Below are 19,954 nucleotides of genomic sequence, written 5' to 3' on the forward strand. Positions count from 1 at the left end.
TCATTGTATAAGAGGTCCGTTTCTTTTCATCATTCGTGGAATGTGTAACATATTATGAAATTTATATTTTAAATCTCCGTACATTTCTATGTAAAGCCTCAAGAAATCTGTTATGAGATGCTCCAATTTCAATAAATGCCCTTTTACATATCGAGGCGACAGTACAATATCTACTATGCTACGTAAATAATAATATAATTGCCATGCTTTGTTACCTTTTGGCACCTTATTCCCAACCAATAAACCAAATAAATTGCACAAGTTCATCATTTCTGATGCTGAAACTTTCAATTTTTGTTTATTTTGAATGTGCTCTCTTTTTAGAGGGGGTATTTTATTTAAACTTGCGAACGTTCCATAATCTACAGTTTTAATTCTATTATTTAAAAATTCTAAAGTAAACAGATTTTCTTTATAGATTAAATCATTTAAAATATTAACAAGCGTATAGTTGGCGGTACCTTCAAAACTGTCATGCATCAAATCTAAGCAGCTATTATAGCAAACAAAAAATCCTTGCACTTTATTGAAAACGCATTCTTCATTGATGCTACTTAACGAAGAATCATTGAGCTCACAATCTACTTTATAAGAATCTTTACTTCTCAATAATACTGGATCCTCTTGTATTAAAGATGCTATTTGGGACATATTGGATGTATAAATTCTGCAAGGTTTGCCGTGCATACAATTTTCTGTAAAACCTAAAATAGAATTCTGACCTAAGTTGTCACCCAAAATATGAACTAACCGAAAGTAAATCTGGTAATAATTTCCATAAACTTGTATCTGTAAACTCTCATTTCTTAAACTATTCAATTCATTAATAAGTTTTATAAAAACATTTAAATTACCATGTTTTATTCTATCTTCAGCATAAAAATAAGTATTTGGGATAATATATCCCAATTTCGAAGCTACACTTATAGGCCAGCACGGACTAGAAACGTATATGGCGTCTAATTTATTTACCCCTGCATGTGAGCCCAATGCATTTCCACATTCACAATCATCTTGGAAGACAAAGAGTGGTACACACATTATTTCGCCAAAATCAGCACTCATTTTTTTCCACATATCACCTTGCAGATAATTGCTAATAATAGATGTCTCTTTCTTAACGGAATTCATATAATTTATCATTTCTTTAAAAAATCCAGGAATTTCTAAAATAAGTTTTAAGGAATGCTTTAATGGTATATAGCACCCATGAACAGGAACTAATTCTTTAACCATCTGGTCATCTAAAGCTTTAAGTTTACATTCTATATCAATAGAGTACTCTAATTCTGTCTTCAGAATAAGCTGTTTATTCTCATGAAAAGTAAATCTGGAATATTTATTTTAAAATTTTTCGAATACTTGATTACAAGATGTAAAAATTTGATTTAAATCTGTAACGATAGATGGATTGTAACTGATCAATTTTATTTCTAGCTGTTTAGGTATATATTTTGCATATGTATTATTTATAAAATCATAAAGCATCTCAATAAATATTTGTACAGCTTTTCGTGGTATAATTGGATTGTTATAAAGTTTTAAAGTAAAAAGTAATAACTCATTTTCTAATTCAGTAAGTAAAGACGCCATTATTTATGCATATATATATATATATTTATATTTATATTTTAAACAGTATAATCATTAAATAAGGATGAAACTTTTAAACTTTTTCTTGCAAATTCTTAATGAGCTGTGTTACGCTAATATAAGGCTTTATACACTTTGGAGATCAATTATATACAAACTTAGAAATAAAGTACCACAAAGGCCTACAAGCATTTGGAAAAGCAATAATTAAAATCATATGGCACTTAAAACACCAATCAACGGCATCAACCAGATTTCATGATTCTACAGGGTGTTTTCCTAACAGCGGAGCATAGGAGATTCGTGTTACTTGACTATAGCAATCGGAATGATTGAATCTGAGAGCGCTGATCGGTCAATATTGCGTAGTACCAACATATAATAGGCCGTTACCAATAGTTGGATACAAAAAATGAGATTCATCCGCCATATTGGTGTGGAGAAATGTTTACATGCTAATCCCTAGCAGAAAGAGGTGTAAAATGGAGAAATGTCAAATGGTAAGGTTACTAAAGTAAAAATTGAAAATAATGAATGGAAAGTACGAATATTCTTCATTTTCATTCAAAGTATTCAATTTTTACTTTAGTAACGACAACATTTGACATTTTTCCATTTTACACCTCTTTCTGCTACGATCAGCATGTAAACATTCCCCACACCAATATGGCGGATGAATCTCATTTTTTGTATCCAACTATTGGTAACGGTTTATTATCTGTTGGTACTACGTAAGTTAGGGGGTCAATTGTCCTACTTTTGTATAGTAATAAAATGGCGGCGTCAGTAACTATGTATATTCCTAAGGAGTAGCAGATCTATATTAACCATACGAATGTGGCCAAATTTAAATGACCATGTTTTCTAGGTACACTCTGTGCCAAAAGTTCCAAATAAATTTGTTTGACAGATGACAGGTAATCAAAAGCAGAAAAAGGTGAGATGTATGTGAATGTAGTGATGAAAAATAAATAAATAAAAAGAGGTGTGTTTTAAAGTAAATATATTATTAGCAAAACAATGGGATACAAGGAAAATTAATTTTCAGATAAGTAATCTATTAAAGGCATACAAAATATTCTCATTAGATTGTTAAAAAATAGGAGTAATACTTTGTGGCATTTTTAACTTTTTTTGCAGATAATTAGCACAAATAAAAAAGAGACTACAAAATATATATCTCAGCGGATGGTTCACAGGAATTACTACTATCAGAATAATGCATGTCAATGTTCCATATATTAACTAGAACTGCCAAATTATCCTACGTTCCAGTAAATACAGAAATATTCAAAGTTCTGAGCATATCTCAATGTACGCTTTATCACAGACTTGCAACTATAATTGTAGTAAAATTCAATTAAGTAATAAGTAATACAATGTTCTTATGATTAATGATATTCATCACATAAAAGTTCTAATATTCATATTAATTAGTAATAATATCATTGCAGGCATACCTTTTACATTTAGACAATGTTCTTGCCTTGAGGTACTTCTTTCGCGAAAAAGGTTTTTAAGCTTGCGTTTTGTCTCTCAGTTGGTGGCACATAATCCATCGTCAGCAAGGATTAATAAAGACTCTAAAGGAAGTAAAGTATGTAAAGATGGCTTGGAAATAGTGACAAGGAAATCTTTTTTAGAATAACAGTTAAAGCACGTTAAGAAGAAAAAAAGTTTCTTGATGAAAGGATTATGGTTCAAGAAGATTATACCATATCAAAGTAAAAATTAAAAATTAAAAAAAACAAACAAAGTTTATGAAGACTGAAAAATGGATGAAAATTTATATGTAAGAATTTTTCTCCATGCTTAAATATAAGATAGAGGAACTATATACACGCAGGGAGCATAGATATATATTGTATTTACCTAATGCCTGTCTAGCCTCATTTACAGGCAAGTAAATGATTTCAAGAATAATTTTTATATATTTCAGATGTGTTGTGAATAGAAAACTGTGTAGACTGACTTCAAAAAATTATAAACTTCCTGAGGCATAAAAAATTAAAGTTAAAGGTGTAGCTAATAAAAAATCCAAAGACTACAAATAGAATAAAAATTGTGCTCAAAGTGTTTGAATTTCGTGTATTAGTATTTATCTTAAAATTTATAAAATACAGATACATTACATCTATATTATAAATGCATGAAAGGCAAATAGTAAAACATATGCACATGATACATTTATATATAAATATTAATGCCTTCCACTCTGACTGCTACCAAATAAAATGTCATTTGAAAGTAGTATATATAACGAAGCATGAATTACACTAGACTTAAAATTATTATAAATATAAAAGATATTTTCTTTTTTCCACATATTATTCATACATGCGAATAAAGTTAACAGATAAGGGAATTATCAGCAGTAAAACATGAATGGTTTTACTCTAATTTTCATAAATCAAATATTGAAACAGATATGTATACTAGATAATATACCTTCATCAAACTTTATAAAATATATTTTCACCGCACATTTATCATTCACTGTATCTTTTCAATCATACTGCTTCGATTGATAGCTGAAACAAGAATTATGGCCGAGTTAATTTGATTTAGAATTTCAGTGAAGTCTAAGACTTTATACCTTTATTTAAGTTTAAAAATTTACAATTCGATTGATTAACAAATCTATTTAATAGCAAACATTTCTTGAAAACAAGCAAAACTTTTTACCTCTCTACCCATTAACACCTGATTGAAGTGTGGCACTGTTTACGTCTAATTAATACTATATTTCTCTCATTTCCCATGTGGGCTAATAATTGTACTATAATAATTGGTAATCTTTCGTCTGCAAAAGGTAATAGAAAATCGTGTCAATATAGATAATTATAAACAACAATATGATCGAATATTGCAAACAAACATTCTGCTACATTACTATATTCTACGCTATATATATATTGTGACGTGGGCTTTCCTTTCCCCGTCTCAAAAACTGGACTAACGCGAGTGGCTGTAATTGAGGCCCCAAGGGTGGACAGGCTTACCGAGTGTTCGGAGGGGGGGAATCTTATCGTGCAGCTCGTTCTTCCTTCGCCCCGAGAATAGCCCCTCCAATCATCAGGGAAGTCGATCCATTTTTAAGTGATAGTATGTTTGATGATTAAGTGCAAGGAGCGATTATGAGGATGTGAGACGGGATGGCAGGGATTTGTTTTATTATACAGTTTAGAAAGGTAGGAGACGTCAGGCAGGAAGCAGCACAGGAGGTGGCGGCGGATCGTCGAGCAGAGAAAGAGAGAGAGAATACCCACTCTGACGTGAAACACCTTCTCCGAGCGGGAGGAAACTAACCGGAAAATACGACCAGAACCACAAACATCCGCTACCTGGTTAGACAGAGCGATAGGCGGATAAGATGCCGCCGAGGACTCCGACCGGCCAATCAATAGGCCATCTTATTATATGAAATTGTCATATAAGCGACCAATGTTAACAAAAACTATCAACGAGGAGGGATGGACGTAGCGAAGGAGTGGGGAATGTAAGGAGAAGATGACCTGAGACCGATCAAGTGAAGAATAGCTCTCTTATGCGTGGATCCGCGGAACGAGTAGGATCGTTCCTTGATTAGTCAGTCCAGCGGAGCGAAGAGTGGTGAATCGGAGCTATGGAGAAGACCATGGAAGAAGGAAGTTAATTCGTGGGCTCTGGATCGAGGAGGACCCCGGAGAGAGATGGAATCGTCGGGAGGCATGGAGAGAAACCTGGACGGGGTCGTTCCAGAAAGCGGCGAGAGGAGGTGACCAGGAGGACCTGCAAGAAGCTGCTTCTAGAATCGAAAAGGGACAGGTTAGAGGTTAGCATCTTTCCATAACCCTCTGTGTGTGGATAGTTTAGTAGGGAGGATCGTCCCAGGAAGGGGGAGGTGTGCTGAGGAGATTCCGGAGAAGAATTCCCCACGCTTCCCAGCTTTCCCCGGAGATGTTTTTCCCGGTGAGTGGTAATCTCTCCCGGTGTTCTATCCCGGGTGTATTGACTGGTGAGTGGGAGACCGCGAGAGGGTGGAGAGGTCCCCTCTTCGCGAGGTCCGGGATTAACCCAGAACATCACTCCCTAGGAATTCACCTACCGAAGGGCAACGTCTAGAAAGGAGAACTCCTGTAGAGAGTGGATGGATCCCCTAACCTAACGGAGAGTAGAGGGACCGTCGGTTGGTCCGTAGAATTATCCACGAGCCGGGTACGCCGATCCCTGTCCCTGAGTGGGTGTTATCCGATCGGGTGAGGGAGGTGCACCGGACCTGCGACGTTGCCTAATAAAGGAGCTGTTCGAGGTGCCGGGGATCCTGTCGCGAACCCTCACGCCGAGTATCACCCTCCGGAGGGGCCTCCTCAGCGAGCGCGGCTGGAGAGGATGGGCCGAGAGCCTCCCCATGGGGTTCGAGGTATCCAGGCTCGGAGAGAACGCCTCCTTCTGGACTTGGCAATAATATTTGGGATCATCTATTCCCCGTCATCGGGAGAAACTAGAATTACACACAGAGTGGTGCGGGCGAATATCCTGCCCGAGTCGAGTCCCCGTAGTTCCGTCTCGCATGCCTAGAATGAATGTGTGTGTAGTATGCGGATGCCTTGTGTAACGGCAGTCTTGTGGATGAATGTAAATTGAGAACATAGTAACGCGGGAGGAAAATAAATGCAACATTTCTTCCCGATTGAATTCTTATTGTTTTAATTATGGAACCCTGTCTCCTCACCCGAAACATACATTTCTAACCCTTACCCTCCCCTCTACCATCTTATACATCTAGCTAGCCTGGGGAATGGAAAGTCGACATGTCGCTGGATTCCCGATGCTACGGTTCCGACAACGAACCTGGCGCCCAACTACTATGTACTATAGTAAATTTATCAATTGTCCCCTTACCGGGTGATATTCATAGCGTCAAATCTAGAGTCATGCTTTTGGTACGACTATGTGTGGAGATAGGAGTCTCGCGACACACATAGATACGTTATAAAATTTGGCGCCCAACGTGGGGCCCGAATAGAGTGTAGGTTTCAGTAAGGTGAGGCATAATAAGATCCATTGTTACTATGCTGCGAAAGTATTGAGAGTGAACGAGTATGAAAGTTTTTGTGTTGTTCGTGTTTACGTGCGTATTTACGTTTAGGTTAAGTAGTTTTAAGTGAGCCTAGTAATAGGCTATACAAAAACCGAAATGAGACGACAGCGAACAACATCAATACGCTGAAAAATAATCGTTCCCCAATTCTGGGAGATGGGCTAAAGGAAAGATCGAAGGGCTATAGGACTACCAATGTTTTGATTTTTGTTGTCCTTCCGAGAATTATAACCCGGTGACAACAACAATCCGCGAGGCAACTGAGCGGTAGCCGGCTACCGTTTGTTGACATCGTCCGATTTGCCTATTGGTCCACTACCCCCACCTCCTGAGTAAGACGCGATCGGCCAGGTCATTCGGCAGTAAACCTCCGACGAGACGTTGTGTGAAGATTGATTGAATCATCACGACCGAGAGAACAAGTGCAAAATCCATTGAATTGGGCATCCGTGACAGGGACTTAGGCTCAAACTGATATATAATCAGGAGACTGGACCAGGAGAGGAGACCCAAAGGAGGCAATTGATATTGTTCAACGGGGAAAATCCTCGGGAGTACCGAGACAAGTCGGGAAACAGACCGAGGGAAGGCAGCGGGAGCAGCTAAACCTCAGCTGTAAGTAATATTTTCCATAAAAGAAAAGTAGAATCATCGTACAGGAAACTAATAAAAATTAGCGATATCCTCCACGCGTGCGCGAGTGTATAAATATCGTGATCAAATAAGTGCTGACGGTAGCCCATTTAGTTTCCGGACAGTTGAGCGAATTGGAATTAGTAAAGAAAGAAAGTCGCGAAAGTGTACGATATCATATAAGGAAGAAACCCCGACAACTTCGGGAGTAGTATTTCAGAATAGTTAGGTTATTCTCCGTATAGAGTCACATATAAGTTCCGTGGATAGGTCGGACAGGTGACTCGTTTCCCCGGTAGTGTTCTCGGGCAGATTTTTCCCCTATTTCCCCTGGGTGAGAGTGTCCACTATTTCCTCACTTGGGTGCAATTCCCCAGATGAGAGACGGTGTGTCCATCCTGATTGGGAGAGTCCGAGGGCGATTGACAAGATTTCGGGCGTCGTCAACGGGTGAATATTCCCCGAAGACATAAATTCCCCGATAGATAAAATACAGTAATTTTCCCCTGATTGAGAGGGTGTATAGTGGATTTGGGTGAAGTTAACGGGAGAATATTCCCCGAGAGAATTAATTCCCCAGTAATTAGGAAAATAAGTTAAACGATCTCCAGTAGAGTGAAACCACGGGAACTACTATGAGTGACCCTCCGATTAACAATCCAGGGCCCCGCGATAATGATGAGATTGATCCGTTGGCGTGGGTAAACACCCTTAATACGGAGGAACTTAGGGCCCAATTGGCCACCTTGGGACAGCCAACCAGTGGCGTACTGCCAACTTTGCGCAAGCGGCTATATGGGTATCTAAGTAAGCAGGACCGTGGCGCGTCTAGGGGTGCGCGGGAGTCTTCGGTCCCGGAGGGGGTCGAGAGCGCGGACGCGGCGGTCCCCGGCCCATCGGGAGTTTTACAGGATCCATTGGCCGAGCGGGAGGAGTTCAGCGAGCCATGGGTCATTTCCCCCGAGATTGTGGGTGGAAACAGAGAGTTGGCGGCGTCGGGGTCTGAACGGCCTTCGAGGATTGGCGATTCCGCGGAAGCCTCGATGACTGAGTCGCGAAGGGATTGTGTTAGGATTTCACGGTTGGAGGTCCAACTAGCCGACTTAATGAATCGATTGGCCGAGTGTTTTCCTTCGGGAGTGCGGGCCACGGAGGGAGGGCTGCCTGTCGCGGATCGCGAGCGGGGGGTGGCACGGGAATCGCTAGAGGGAGAAATTCCGAGCCATTTGATCCCCGCACGGGAGATTCCCGGCAGGAGTTCTGGAGACGAACCTTTGCTCCCAGAGAACAGCAGGTTGATCCCTGAGCGGGTGGTAGTAAGTTCGAGTTCCCCGGACACGTCGGGCGCGAGATACCCTTTCATCTCCTTTGTGCCCGCGACACAGATCACGAACCCAATATGCGTTACGGCGGGTTCGACCCAGACGGCAGTAAGGGAGACCGTTAATTACCCGAATCCCCGTTGTGCCACGGGAAGTTTGCAAGATAGTCGGGAAAATGAATATGATTCCCATCCCCGAGAAACCAACCGACTGGGGGACCCGCCGAACCCGACGAGGACCAATAGAACGATCGGCTCTATAGATCCATATTTGGCTTATTCAACGCATTCCGTACCACCGCCGACAGTGTATGGAACGACGGGTTACTCACGCGACAATCTTGCCAACCAAGTGTCTGCCATTTGCTCCATGTTCAGTCGGTTACGGATTAGCTTTTCGGGAAAATCCGGGGAAGACCCCGAAGCTTTCCTCCTGCGCTTGGTGGATGTCCGCGTGCCATTGAACATAGCGGATTCAATGATGCTAGACTATGTTCGTTACGCACTAACGGGCATCGCGTTGCAGTGGTATCGAGGGTTGCGTCCGCGTTGGGGTAACTGGCTCGCGTTCGAGAGTGCCTTCCGCTTGCGTTTTGGCGGGCCTAACGCACAATTTAATTTGCGTCAGGATATCGCGAAACGCACACAGGGGGAGGGAGAGTCCGTCGCGGATTATTTTGTGTGTATGCGGAATTTACTGGATCGATTAAACCCCCCCTGGCCGGAACGAGAGTGGGTATGGACCGCATATAAGAATTTACTCCCGAGATTGCAGCCCGCGATAGACATTGACGCTATTGGATCATTTGACGCCCTCGAGATGAGAGCCTGTCGTATTGAGGAGGCCATGAGGGCTGCCCTGACGTATGTCGCGCCGCCCCCCCCCCCCCCCGATCGAGTGTTATATCCGGAATTGGCGTGTCCACCGAACGCTCGGACCACTCGTGCCCCTAGAAGAACCATAGCTATGATGGGAGAAATGCTGGACTTGGGTACTGAGGTCGTCCCCCTCGCGGGTGAATCCGAGGATGGCGTGAACCTAGTCCAGATTTCAAATGAGCGACTCGCGACGACGACCTCGTCTACCGAACGACGACCATTGCGGTGCTGGAATTGCGCGCAAGCCGGACATTCGTGGAGAAACTGTCCAGCGACTACCCGGAGAATTTTTTGTTACCGATGTGGAAAAGACGGAGTCGTAAGCGTCCAGTGTGAATGTCAGTCGGGAAACGCGAACAAAGGTCAATGAACATGCCTTTGACCTACGAAGGTATTAGGTCCGATGAAATCATATCTCCCTCAATCGATTCGATATTCCAGATTGGGAGTCGTGGTCCCCTATTATACTTGGCGGTATTAATTGAAGATGTTCCTTTACCGGTTTTGGTGGATAGTGGGGCCACGAACACCTACATCGGGACACGCGGAGTGGAGATGTTGGCGAGTTTGGAGTTGTCGATTTTATCGGGATCGGAAAGCGTAGTGGTGACAGCCGATGGTACACGAATCGAAATAAATGAGGAAATTATACTCCCCATGACGTTGGGCTGGACTAGTCAGGAGGTCAGGACTAAGTTCTTTCCTCAATTGGCGGTCCCCTGTATACTAGGGCTAGATGCGTTGCGCGCGTTTGGAATCGTGGTAGATTTCGCGAAATGTTGTTGGTGGTTTGATTCCCAACCAGGGCAGATTTTCCCCTTCAATAGTGAAGAAGGTAAAAAGGTCTCCGAATCCCCAGAGGTAGAGTTCTGGGAGAATCGGGTGCGAGCTCTCTTCACCATCGAATCCTCTGACGAAGTTCCCCAAGAGTGGGAGGCGGAGATGGTTCCGGCAGGCGATCCCCGCGCACCGGGAGAAATAGTTTTCCCCGCAAGACTGACGGGAGGATTGCGACTCCCCGGAAACGGGGGAAAATGCTCGGAAGTAAATCTGGGACTTAGTGAATTGGGACCCGCGGAGGAAAGGATTTTAGAAACCTTTCTAGAGAACGAACGACCGAAACTGTTGGCGGCCCCCGGTCTTACAACCCTCACATCCCATCGGATCGACGTCGGGGAAGCCATCGCCATTAAACAAAGATACTATCCTGTATCCCCAGTAGTGCAACAGGCCATTTACAAAGAAGTCGATCGGCTATTGGTAGAGGGAATAATCGAGCCATCGGGTAGCGAGTGGTCCTCACCTATCGTCATGGTGCGTAAGGCAGATGGATCGTATAGGTTCTGCTTGGATTTCCGCCGAGTCAACGCTGTGTCACGGTAGGACGCGTACCCTTTACCATACATGCAATGTATTCTCGACAAACTCCGTTCCGCTCGTTTTATTTCAGCCATAGATCTTAGCCAGGCATACTTCCAAATACCGATGGAAGAATCAAGTCGTGAGATTACGGCGTTCACGGTGCCCGGTCGAGGATTGTTCCATTTTCTCCGCATGCCGTTCGGTCTGACGGGTGCTCCGGCCACTTTCCAGCGTTTATTGGATAAGTTGATTGGCCCCGAAATGGAGCCACACGCCTTCGCGTATTTGGACGATATCATCGTGGTTACCGAGACCTTTGCCGAACACCTTCACTGGTTAAAACTCGTATTCGATCGTGTCGCAGGAGCAGGATTACGAATTAACCCTGATAAGAGCGAGTTTTGCAAGGCTCAAGTGCGTTACTTAGGTTTCCTAGTTGACAGACATGGCTTAAGGATGGATCCCGAAAAGATCACTCCTATCTTAGAATATCCGCCCCCGCGTAACTTGAAACAAGTGAGAAGGTTTATGGGGATGGCCTCGTGGTACCGACGATTTATACCCAACTTCGCTTCGAAGAGTGCACCTATTAACCGGCTCTTGAAAAAGAATCAAGTATGGGTTTGGGGGGAGGAACAAGAAGATGCGTTTAGAGATCTGTGTCATCATCTGGTCACCGCTCCTACATTGGCATGTCCCAGATTCGAACTACCCTTCACCCTGCAAACGGACGCAAGCACCATCGGGTTAGGGTCTGTTTTGGCACAGACGTTGGAGGGTCACGAACACGTCATCGCGTATGCGAGCCGATCCTTGAATGATGCCGAGCGTAACTATACGACCACGGAGTTGGAGTGTCTGGCGGTGATTTGGTCAATTAAAAAGTTCCGGGCGTATCTGGAGGGTACCAAATTCACTGTTATAACGGATCATAGTAGCCTCCGTTGGCTACATAATCTCAAAAATCCTACGGGTCGTCTAGCGCGATGGGCCCTGGAATTGTTAGAGTATGATTTTGAGATAGTCCACCGAAAGGGTGCGATGCATCACGTGCCAGACGCTCTGTCTCGCATGTTTGAGGAGGATGAAGGAACTCTATCGAAGGGAGTCTCCCAAATAACAGGGGCGATGTTTACCATGGGAATAGAGGAAGGTAAGGAGGTGAGTTCGGAAGAAGATTTTGAGGACGTTAGCGATGAGTGGTACACCAAGAAATGTTCGGATGTCTCGAAGGAACCCGAGAAATATAGGGATTGGCGAATCGTTCAGGGGCGTCTTATTGTCTATCGTCCGAATGGAGAGTGCGAACCAGATTTACGCGATCTAAATGCTTGGAAACTGGTCATCCCCCTACGATGGCAGACTCGGGTGTTGACTGAGTGTCATAGCGAGCCTCAAGCCGGTCACCTGGGGATTGAGAAAACCTATAGGCGGGTAGGACTGCGGTACTTTTGGCCTCGCATGTATAAGAGCGTGCGTGACTATGTCTCGAAGTGTGACATTTGCCAGAGGACGAAGGTCGAGACCAAGGCCCCGGTGGGAATGATGGGTCGTAGAATCGTAGAGAGACCCTGGGAGTGTGTTGCCGCCGATATCATGGGGCCTTTTCCTCCTAGCCGACAGGGTTTTGTTTACGTCGCGGTGTTCCAGGATTACTTCACAAAGTGGGTGGAGTTATGCGCGCTACGTAAAGCCACTGGTCCTAAGATTAGTGAGTCGTTCCGCGATTTGATTCTGTCAAGATGGGGAGCTCCTAGGGTGCTACTAACTGATAACGGGACCGAATTTCTGAACCGTGTTATCGACGGTTTATGTAAAGACTATCACATATATCATGCCACCACACCCCCTTATCATCCACAAGCGAACCCGGTTGAGCGAGTCAACCGCGTAGTAAAAACAATGATAGTGGCTTTCCTTAGTGAAAATCAGCGGGAGTGGGACGCGCATCTGACGGATTTCCGCTTCGCGTATAATACCGCTCGACATTCCACCTTGGGGATGAGCCCGGCCTTTTTGAATCTGGGACGAGAGTTGTCCCCAATCGAGTGCTTCCACCTACAACAGGGTGTGATGATCCCCACGGATAGCGAGAATTCATGGAGCGAACGCATGAACAAGTTGCGCGCGATACAAGAATGGGTCGTTCAGAAATTAGACCAAGCTTATACGAAACAGTCTCGGAACTATAATAGGGGGCGACGTAACCTTAGTTATCAAGTGGGCGACTTGGTTTTATCCCGAGCTCACTATTTGTCGTCCGGTGTTCGGAATTTTTCGGCCAAGCTATCACCCAAGTATAAAGGACCCTATCGGGTGCGTCGAGTCATTTCCCCGGTTGTGTACGAGTTGGAGGATGTCGCTACGGACAAACATTTCAAAACCCATGTATCCTATATGAAAGCCTATTTTCCAGCTCAAGGGTCCCCGAACCTAATACCACGGGAGGAGGATTAATTTCCGGGAAGAAAATAATTCTGCCGGGCTGGTATCCCCACACTGGGTGAGTGGAGGCTACTTCCACGGATCCGAACGGGTTAGCCTTTCCCCAATACGGGCTGGTCGAACTCGATCCCTGGTTTTCAGGAAAATCCCACTCCTTGGGGAGAAGAAACCTAAAGAACGATAATACCAAAACACGACCAGCTACCCGGGAATTCAGAGCCCAGTGAAGACTAATCTATAATGTCTAGGAACGAAAATTTCGGCATTCCGCCGGACGAGAATCCCGAGGTACCCTTGAGGCGACCTAGAACAAGGCCAGAGACCAAAACTTCGGCTGGTCCCAACGACTTTGAATTCGTGGACCTCACCGAGGGAGACAGCGAACCGGAAACCATCCGCCGGGAAGTGAACGTCAGCAGTGACGAGGAGGTCGATCTCGACGGAGAGCCACCAGACCCGCATGGTACCGATCCAAGTCGTCCCCTCTGGCCATTTATTGGAAAGATTGAGAAGTGGTGTCGCCGCTACCCAAGCCTGAAGGAGCGGATCACCGACAGCCTAACCAGGCTCCTACGAGAGGATCCAAATACGGTCCGGAATTATTGTTACCCAACCTCGATACGAGTAGGTCAGGTGGATCAATATACGCAGACCGATTCTGTACAAATAATAACAGATCGACCCGGCCCGAACGAAAAGGGGGTGCAAACCGAAAAAGAAGAAGAAGAACAGGCGAAACCCTCCACGCAAGAGTCCGGGGTGCAGGTGGATATACTAACTGGGTCTTACGAGGAAGTGGGAATGGGTAAATACCCCAATCCGGGCCGTGGTAAACCCCCTCAACCCACGCCAGAGGGAGAGAGCAGCCCTAGTATGGGACCCGGATCGGAAAAGGGGGAGGCCACCTCCGACGAGTCACTCGTAGCAAGAGATTCGACCCGTCAACCCTCCACTAGTCGAACTCCAGGAACTCAACCGGGGGGAGCGGAGCAGGAGCTCCCGAGTCCACCCGCACTGGCGACAGTAACCAAAAGAAACTTGCCAGAAGGTGCGCAGTACTATAAAAGTGCCCGCCAATTTACCCGGAGAGAAGAGGATGGGGACGCAGTGGTCGAGAGACGCATCCATTATTACCAAGTGGGAGGAACCGGAGGGATCCCACCCATCAGGATTGTCACCCGGGGCAGGCCCCGTTGTTTCCTTTGTTTGGCCCGCGGGCATACATTTATGAATTGCCCTACGGCGGCTGCACATCGTTAGTTTAGGTTAATATGTAATGGTCAATCCCCGAATCGGGTGGAAAACGTTATAGTAACTATAATACTTCCCCTGAAGTGTAAAGGGTGTTTATTAGTTAATTCAATAAAAAAAAAAAAAAAAAAAAAAAAAAATATGTTATGAAATTCTATCTGTCCCCTCTCCATGGGAAGTCCTATGTATTTCCAGAGGTCCCCAGCTTGGGTGGCGGTAATAACTGGTATAGAGTTTTAAGTATCCCCGCCTCGGGTAGAGAACCTATGTAGAGAAAGTATACGAACTTCCCCTAAGGAGGGAAGCACGGTTCGGGAGTTCATCTTTGGCGAGAAGAGTAGTCCTCTTCTGAGGGAAGAATATTCATAACGTGGATAATATTTTCACGACCCACTCAATGAAAGTAGAACAACGTCCGTGTAACTGGTATAGTTTTAAGTATCCCCGCCTCGGGTAGAGAATCTATGTAGAGAAAGTATACGAACCTCCCCTAAGGAGGGAAGCACGGTTCGGGAGTTCATCTTCGGCGTGGAGATGAGTCCCCTGAAGAGGGAGGATTTTATCCCACCAAACCGGGACCGAAACTCATTACTCTGCGGGCGGAGAGTCTACGATAGGGTCCAGGGTATGTTCAGGGTACCCTGGGTGAGGGAAGGGGGAGTTGTGACGTGGGCTTTCCTTTCCCCGTCTCAAAAACTGGACTAACGCGAGTGGCTGTAATTGAGGCCCCAAGGGTGGACAGGCTTGCCGAGTGTTCGGAGGGGGGGAATCTTATCGTGCAGCTCGTTCTTCCTTCGCCCCGAGAATAGCCCCTCCAATCATCAGGGAAGTCGATCCATTTTTAAGTGATAGTATGTTTGATGATTGAGTGCAAGGAGCGATTATGAGGATGTGAGACGGGATGGCAGGGATTTGTTTTATTATACAGTTTAGAAAGGTAGGAGACGTCAGGCAGGAAGCAGCACAGGAGGTGGCGGCGGATCGTCGAGCAGAGAAAGAGAGAGAGAATACCCACTCTGACGTGAAACACCTTCTCCGAGCGGGAGGAAACTAACCGGAAAATACGACCAGAACCACAAACATCCGCTACCTGGTTAGACAGAGCGATAGGCGGATAAGATGCCGCCGAGGACTCCGACCGGCCGATCAATAGGCCATCTTATTATATGAAATTGTCATATAAGCGACCAATGTTAACAAAAACTATCAACGAGGAGGGATGGACGTAGCGAAGGAGTGGGGAATGTAAGGAGAAGATGACCTGAGACCGATCAAGTGAAGAATAGCTCTCTTATGCGTGGATCCGCGGAACGAGTAGGATCGTTCCTTGATTAGTCAGTCCAGCGGAGCGAAGAGTGGTGAATCGGAGCTATGGAGAAGACCATGGAAGAAGGAAGTTAATTCGTGGGCTCTGGATCGAGGAGGACCCCGGAGAGAGATGGAATCGTCGGGAGGCATGGAGAGAAACCTGGACGGGGTCGTTCCAGAAAGCGGCGAGAGGAGGTGACCAGGAGGACCTGCAAGAAGCTGCTTCTAGAATCGAAAAGGGACAGGTTAGAGGTTAGCATCTTTCCATAACCCTCTGTGTGTGGATAGTTTAGTAGGGAGGATCGTCCCAGGAAGGGGGAGGTGTGCTGAGGAGATTCCGGAGAAGAATTCCCCACGCTTCCCAGCTTTCCCCGGAGATGTTTTTCCCGGTGAGTGGTAATCTCTCCCGGTGTTCTATCCCGGGTGTATTGACTGGTGAGTGGGAGACCGCGAGAGGGTGGAGAGGTCCCCTCTTCGCGAGGTCCGGGATTAACCCAGAACATCACTCCCTAGGAATTCACCTACCGAAGGGCAACGTCTAGAAAGGAGAACTCCTGTAGAGAGTGGATGGATCCCCTAACCTAACGGAGAGTAGAGGGACCGTCGGTTGGTCCGTAGAATTATCCACGAGCCGGGTACGCCGATCCCTGTCCCTGAGTGGGTGTTATCCGATCGGGTGAGGGAGGTGCACCGGACCTGCGACGTTGCCTAATAAAGGAGCTGTTCGAGGTGCCGGGGATCCTGTCGCGAACCCTCACGCCGAGTATCACCCTCCGGAGGGGCCTCCTCAGCGAGCGCGGCTGGAGAGGATGGGCCGAGAGCCTCCCCATGGGGTTCGAGGTATCCAGGCTCGGAGAGAACGCCTCCTTCTGGACTTGGCAATAATATTTGGGATCATCTATTCCCCGTCATCGGGAGAAACTAGAATTACACACAGAGTGATGCGGGCGAATATCCTGCCCGAGTCGAGTCCCCGTAGTTCCGTCTCGCATGCCTAGAATGAATGTGTGTGTAGTATGCGGATGCCTTGTGTAACGGCAGTCTTGTGGATGAATGTAAATTGAGAACATAGTAACGCGGGAGGAAAATAAATGCAACATTTCTTCCCGATTGAATTCTTATTGTTTTAATTATGGAACCCTGTCTCCTCACCCGAAACATACATTTCTAACCCTTACCCTCCCCTCTACCATCTTATACATCTAGCTAGCCTGGGGAATGGAAAGTCGACATGTCGCTGGATTCCCGATGCTACGGTTCCGACAACGAACCTGGCGCCCAACTACTATGTACTATAGTAAATTTATCAATTGTCCCCTTACCGGGTGATATTCATAGCGTCAAATCTAGAGTCATGCTTTTGGTACGACTATGTGTGGAGATAGGAGTCTCGCGACACACATAGATACGTTATAATATATATATATATATACAATTACGCACAAGGTTGTGGAATAAATGTTGCACAGTATACGAGCCACATCAAACACAACCTTCAATATTAACTATGTGAATGATTCAATTTAAAATAGAAAAATTTAAGAAAATAAATGTGTATGCATATGAATAAGTTATTTACCTCTGTTCCTTAAAATTGTTCTTATTCTCTTCAAAAGTGCCTCGTTTTTGTAGGCAGACATGGCTAAAAATGTATCAATTTTGTTTCCTTTTATTTTGTTATTAGAAATAAATTCAAAGTCTTCTAAAATGTCCCATCCTTGCTTTAGCCATTCCTCGTAACATTTGCTGCTTCTTCTTCTGTTGCTCGATTTTACATTCAAATTGTTTCTTAATTGGTATATTTCTATTACACTTTTTATTACAACATCTTTCAATTTTACTGTAGATATTAAATTATTAAAGTTTTAACTGCGAGGAAAGTCTTACAAAAGTATAGTTAAATTATTGCAAGAAATATTTAAGGAATTAATAATCTGCTTTATATCCTATTATCTAAATGTTTAAATAAAGTTAGAAAACGAGAGAAGGGAAGAAAGAGAATATTACATACCTATAAAGTTATAAAATGTTGGTCTACGTTTCATTAAATTGTTCAATGTTCGGTGATATCGTTCCTGATTGTTGTTGGTCCTTACGTCGCATTTAAATGCACTAATAGTATTCATATCTCTCTTCTGAAGCCAAACTTTATTCACATAACTTAGAAGCTTCTTAAATTGTATAATTGAATTTAAATCTTTACTATTTTCTATATTTGCTTTAACTATATAATATCCCAATTTAATTGACGATGCAGGCAACAAAGGTAAATTAAATAATTTTCGCAAAACAAAAATTCCTTTTACATGCGTTTTCATATTATGTTCTTTCAAAATACTAAATATTTTCAATTTCCTTGCATATTTTCTAACATTCTGGAAAAAATATTTGTCATAATTCTATATAATTGCATTATTTTTAAAATTTTAAACATATTAATGTGTATGCATATGATTTACACTCACGTAAATGAAATGAAAGTAACACCCCTTCAATTTACAAAATGGGAATACAACTTTTATTGCGTTCTGTAGTCCCTTCTCAAAATCAGCCATCATACTTTCAACTTTGAAATTTTTTAATACAGACTGTTTTAAAAATTGAAATAATTTTACATAGTCTGCTTTATTCTTTTTTGACATTAGTACCCAGACCATTGGTATGAACTAAATATATGATAAGTCTTTTTAAATTAAGTTATAATTAAATCAATTCAGTTATGTTATATGAAAGTGATATTACTATAAAATTACGGATTTTTAAGCAAATATTAATGGTTTTTCACTTATTTTGTCTGATAGGGAGATCTTGATATTGATTCTTTTATTTTCATATTTCATTTTTGAATAATGCAAACAATTATTTTTTAAATTTATAAGTTGGCATAAATATCCGAAGTCTTTTATAATATATAATATTACCTTATTATTGGCTCTTCCCATTACGGTTAAAAGTTGGTACACATCATTCAGTTGTGGTCTGGTGTAATAAGTTGCGTCGACGCTGAAATCAACTATATTTTGACACATATTTAACAATTTCTCGTCTTATAAAATCACATGAATTCCTGAAATCATTTCTATTGTATAAATAGAAATCTCATGATTATTTTTGCCAATCTCAAATTTTAACGTCTTTTTCCAAATTTCGTTCTGGCTTATTAGACTTATATCTTTTAGTGATTTAGGGTTGTGTGGACATGTTTGGGTTCTCTTTCTTTTCAGTGCAGATTTTATACTTGCGATAGTTATAACTTCAGCTGCTTCCACATGTCTACGAATAAATTAAAAAATAAGACATTAATTCACTTAAAGTTGATTGGATAATTTAAGTAGTAATAGTGAAATAATAAATTACTTTTTCGATATATGATCATAGGCAGTTTTCAAAAGCATTGGTATACTTTTAACACATTTAAATAAATCTTCTCGAAAAAATGCCGATTTTAAATAATTGTTATCTTTCTCATGATTGTGTACTTTAATACGAGTAAATTTATTATTTATGATTTTAGCACTTCCTTTACAATTTTTATTTTTACACTTTAAATACCTGTAATAAAACATTATTGAAAATACTTAAATCATATTATATTCACTTATTCATTTAAACCCATTTTCACATACTCTTCTTTAATTCCGAATTTATTTTTTTTATTATTTTTTTATAGTAACAGAAACCATCTTCATATAATATTCTCGTCGTTTTGTAATTACCCATCTTATATTTCCCAAAAATATTGAATTAGTTATGAAAAAAAAATTCAACAAGAAGAATTAAATTATAAGAATGTCATGCAACCAATTTGTTGGGATATCACCATTTTTCCAAACACTATATAATTTTATTTTCACAAACACAGATTAAAAAGGAAATTATCATTGCAATTAAACGTTTTACGCAGTCAAGTGTCCATTGCACGTTATGCTTACAACGTTTCACCGCCTAATAGAGCTTTCATCCTATTACCCACTCCCCCCCCCCCCCCCCCCACTATTATATACCAAAATACTAAATACACTGTGATAGTTTTTCCGCGAGCTAGCGAAAATCAGATCACGAAATCTAATCAATCATTA

At 42.9% G+C, this 19,954-nt stretch overlaps 2 protein-coding genes across 2 annotated transcripts; both read right to left on the reverse strand.

Annotated features, from left to right (window-relative positions):
• LOC136778110 (uncharacterized) lies at positions 1-1,593 on the reverse strand. The gene is made up of 2 exons (XM_066734720.1): positions 1,363-1,593; positions 1-1,314 (listed from the first exon to the last, which is right to left on the reverse strand). The coding sequence occupies exons 1-2, from the start codon at positions 1,591-1,593 to the stop codon at positions 1-3; spliced, it is 1,545 nt and encodes a 514-aa protein (XP_066590817.1).
• A 15,764-nt stretch (positions 1,594-17,357) lies between these two features.
• Positions 17,358-18,904, reverse strand: LOC136778111 (uncharacterized). Its single transcript, XM_066734721.1, has 5 exons — positions 18,797-18,904; positions 18,335-18,541; positions 17,887-18,274; positions 17,455-17,715; positions 17,358-17,380 (listed from the first exon to the last, which is right to left on the reverse strand). Exons 1-5 carry the CDS (start codon positions 18,902-18,904, stop codon positions 17,358-17,360), a joined length of 987 nt encoding a protein of 328 aa, XP_066590818.1.
• Positions 18,905-19,954: the final 1,050 nt, after the last annotated feature.

Source organism: Prorops nasuta, unplaced genomic scaffold (assembly GCF_024137725.1).
Source record: "Prorops nasuta isolate Cenicafe-Biocafe unplaced genomic scaffold, Cenicafe_Pnas_1.2 PNAS00013, whole genome shotgun sequence".
NCBI lineage: Eukaryota > Metazoa > Arthropoda > Insecta > Hymenoptera > Bethylidae > Prorops > Prorops nasuta.